The sequence below is a fragment of the Hemibagrus wyckioides genome, linkage group LG20 (genome assembly GCF_019097595.1).
Source record: "Hemibagrus wyckioides isolate EC202008001 linkage group LG20, SWU_Hwy_1.0, whole genome shotgun sequence".
NCBI lineage: Eukaryota > Metazoa > Chordata > Actinopteri > Siluriformes > Bagridae > Hemibagrus > Hemibagrus wyckioides.
In genome coordinates this window covers 678,272-681,916 of record NC_080729.1, presented here as the reverse complement: position 1 = coordinate 681,916, position 3,645 = coordinate 678,272, and the positions used below count along the sequence as shown (strand labels likewise).

Genomic DNA, 3,645 nt, shown 5'->3' with positions numbered 1-3,645 from the left:
TGTTTGCGCAGTTGCATGCGAAGATGGAGAACGCAGAAGTGCTCGAGCTCACGGTGAAGCGGGTGGAGAGCATCCTTCAGGATCAGTCACATGGTGAGATGTAGTCGATCCTACAGCGCGCGCCTCAGACGTTTTATTAATGCCCGTCACCGTGCACGCGCACCAGAATTTGCTCACGTCTAACCAGGTGTGTGTGTGTGTGTCATACAGAGACGGACAGCATGAGTCGCGAGGCCAGCGAGCGGTTCGCCGCGGGCTACATCCAGTGCATGCACGAGGTCCACACCTTCGTGTCCTCGTGCCCCGGCATCGACGCCATCGTAGCAGCGGAACTTCTCAACCACCTGCTGGAGTGCATGCCGTTAAATGAGGAGCTGCAGGACTCTATTCTTGATTTCGGATCCGAGCTTCTGTCTCCTACGGGCTCGAGGCCGCACATCAGTTCACCGGGAGCGCGCGCACCAGCTCTGTCCCCGAACTCTTCCACCAGCGGCACTGAAGAGGATCCGAGCTCCGACCTGGAGGAGAGCTTCAGCGAGTCAGCTCTGGGGTCTGCAGCAGAGCAGGTACAGGAGGAGGAGGAGGAGCACCGGAGCACCGCCCCTTTCTGTACATCTATGTGGAGACCGTGGTAGAGCCGCGAGCACACCGGAAACAGAACACCTGTACACTGACGCACGACTGGAATTAACTGGAATTCATGCAAATAAACCCGGATTTTAAAAAAAACTTCACAAGGATACTGCTGAACATCACTCTGTCATCAGCACGTGACGTTCAGCTTTATAAAGTTTAAGGTGTCAGTCACAGGCTAGTGCTAGTGTGGAGAAAATTCCTCTTTATACATAAATGAGAAATATCGGTTTTGCTCTAGGATTCTGGTGTGAGAGCAAAAAACTAAACCATCCGTGATGATATGAGGAATCTGTGTGTTCAGGCTGTGATATCAGGAGAAGAACGTGATCAGAGAGAAAGAAAATCACGTGGAAGACTAAAACACATGAAGTTTCACCTTTAAAACCTTTATCACTGTAGTGGTTCCCAAAGTATGATGTAGAATAATGATCACAGATCCATCAGAAATCACTGGCTAATGACTTAAACACGTTTAAAGCAGTTTTTTATCATTCATATTTCAGTATGTTTTAATGAAGGGAAATATGAAGCCTGGATAATTATTAATTCTTTTTGAATGATTTATTTATAGATGAGTTTTATAGCTGGTTGTAAAAATCATAATAAACTTTAATACTGATTCTCTGTTAATGTGCTGCATGTAAAACATTATTTATAAAATGAAGGTGATATTTGAAGCAGGTCTGAAGCAGTATTCTGTTTTATTTTATTTAGTATTTTTTTTAGTTCCTAAAGTAGCTATAATAAATTCTGTTCAATTAAAACATTAAGAGTGTGTAATTATTAATCAGAATTGTATTTGAGTGTTTTTACTGCACTACACACAAACTCAAAGAAAACAAGAATAAGATTTAAAACAAATTCCTTAAAATGTAGAGAAGGAAAAAAAACTATAAATACATCAAGAGCTCAGAGGAAATGGTCCATAATACACATTTGGAAATATAAATGTAAAGAAACTAAATTCTTACAGTCTGAGTATGTAACACGCTGCAGCTACTGTTCCATATCCACCACAACTTCTTTAACAGACCAGATAAAATAATCATGACCTTTAAGAGACACTTTTAAATCATTGAAACTACAGTTGTGTTTAGAATAAAAGTTTATTACGGTAAAAAGATCATGTAACAGTTTATTAATATAGATTATCAATAGTTACTAAACTCAGCATTAGTGTTTATTCAGAGACTAAAACCCCAAAAGCCCCAAAACTTTACTTAATAGAATCAGATCATTAAATGTAAAAACACTTGCCTGCTGCAAATGAAGAAAATACAACACAAAAGAATAAAATAACAGTTTCTTATTACTGATATGGTCATAGGAAAGAAAGTATGATTAATTTTTATCTTAAACAAGAATTTAGAGAAAAGCATTAACAGCATAGCCTTAACAGAGATCCTCAATCCCAAATTCTGGATCTTCTTGTGAGTGTGAATTGATGTGTGAAGCTCTGAGTGTGTGAACACTTCCTGCACACTTTAGGCTTTTTCCTGCTCTATGACACCTGATTCCCCTCATCACCTAGTGAACAAGTGCATAATGAAGTGTTCAGGTGAGTTTGTGATGAAAACACTAACGTGTGCAGTGCTCAGTTCTTCCAGCATCGAGAAAAACACCTTTTACTTCAACTGACACACGACTCTAAGTTCAGTGGAGTCCATCACATAATCAGGTGCTGCTTCTGCAGTGTGTGTGTCAGCAGTGCAGTGAGACTGCTGAGCTTCTGTCTGTCTCTCTACGTCCTCGCAGGTCAGCGGACCGGACGACACCTTCAGCTCGGAGACGCGCTTCGGGCCGAGCCCCACCCACAGAGACCCTGGAGGGACACGCCTCCTCATGAGCTCAGACTCCAATGTTTCCTGTTCAGCCTGAGAATCGATGATCAGAATTCCAGCTCTGTCCTCTTCCTGACAGTAATCCAGAGCTTTCTCCCAGCTCAGAGTCACTTCACTCACATGGATGGAAGCTGATAGAGACACAAAAACCCAAAAGGAGGAGGATGGTTTAGAGTGATATCAGAGAGAGAGACTCACACCAGCTGTGTTCTAGTCTTCATACAGAAGATTGCTGAGAACATTTTACTCTTCAGAAAGTCCACACTTACTGTTGCCGTAACACAGAGTGGGATAATAATCACTGCACAGGACTGAGTACCATCTCCCTCCACTCAGTATTACACAGTCGGATGGTGATGATGAAGGATAACCGCTCCACCAAGCCCAGTTTCTGTAGGCGGAGTTTCCTCCATCAGTCCACTGCCAGTCATCCTGCAGCAGGCCGATCCAGAAGGACATGGTGCTGTTTAACCCTTTAATCTTCACCTCTTCATTGTGCTGCTGATCTCTGATGCTGACCAGGTCAGTGTATATCTGTCTGCAGTAATGCTGAGCTTCATACCAGGTCTTAGTCTCAGGGATTAGATGATAATTAGGAGTCTGTGAGGAAGCATCTGTGGAGGTTAAAACATCTGTCAAAAACTGACCTCTTATTTGTATGTTTACAATCACAACATATTTTATATTAAACATAATATAATCTATAAAAATCTATAAAAATATATTTACCTTCTTCATAACACATGAAATATCTTGTCCCTCTGCACTGAAGACTTTCCCATGAACCATCAGGCTTCATAGCAGCACAGCAGTCTGATGTCCCACAATCCCCTGTCAGATTTCTGAATGTTACAGGATCACCATTAGACCATTTCTCACTGAACTGACCACGATAGAGTCCGATCCAGCCGTAACTGATACCATCCTTTATCATCCTGTTATAAAGTTCAGTGTTTTCTTCATCAGAGTACACAGTGACGAGGTCGGTGTATTTTTCTCTGCAAGCTTCCCGAGCCTCAGTATAAATCATGTCACCCGGAATGAAATGGAGTGAAGTGAGGAGACTGTGGACTGGAGGAGAAGAAGCTGTGGAAGAAATTTCTCCTGTTAATGTAGCAGGACAGAGATGAAAGGAGTGAAATGTGATGTGGATGAATGACTATGTTCT

The 3,645-nt window shown here is 42.2% G+C and overlaps 2 protein-coding genes across 4 annotated transcripts in view; one reads left to right on the top strand and one right to left on the bottom strand.

Annotated features, from left to right (window-relative positions):
• Positions 1-1,316, top strand: part of LOC131371039 (transcription cofactor HES-6-like) — a 2,270-nt gene extending 954 nt beyond the window's left edge. For both annotated transcript variants that reach the window (XM_058418761.1, XM_058418762.1), the window contains exons 3-4: positions 12-93; positions 211-1,316. In XM_058418761.1, coding sequence (XP_058274744.1) covers positions 12-93; positions 211-635 — 507 coding nt within the window. In that variant the 3' untranslated portion in view covers positions 636-1,316. The remainder of the gene's footprint in view (positions 1-11; positions 94-210) is intronic.
• A 650-nt stretch (positions 1,317-1,966) lies between these two features.
• Positions 1,967-3,379, bottom strand: LOC131371172 (lectin-like). Of its 2 annotated transcripts, none has more exons than XM_058418999.1 (2): positions 3,207-3,379; positions 1,967-3,077 (listed from the first exon to the last, which is right to left on the bottom strand). In XM_058418999.1, the coding sequence occupies exons 1-2, from the start codon at positions 3,264-3,266 to the stop codon at positions 2,721-2,723; spliced, it is 417 nt and encodes a 138-aa protein (XP_058274982.1). In that variant the 5' UTR covers positions 3,267-3,379; the 3' UTR covers positions 1,967-2,720. The 2 variants fall into 2 exon arrangements, with proteins under 2 accessions (XP_058274982.1, XP_058274981.1); XM_058418998.1 differs by having other exon boundaries at positions 1,973-3,091.
• Positions 3,380-3,645: the final 266 nt, after the last annotated feature.

Coding starts and splice junctions, on each gene's coding strand:
- LOC131371172 (XM_058418998.1), bottom strand. CDS start 3,276: ATGAAGCCTGATGGTTCATGGGAAAGTCTTCAGTGCAGAGGGACAAGA. Junction 3,092..3,206: donor TTTCATGTGTTATGAAGAAG/GTAAATATATTT, acceptor TAACCTCCACAG/ATGCTTCCTCACAGACTCCT.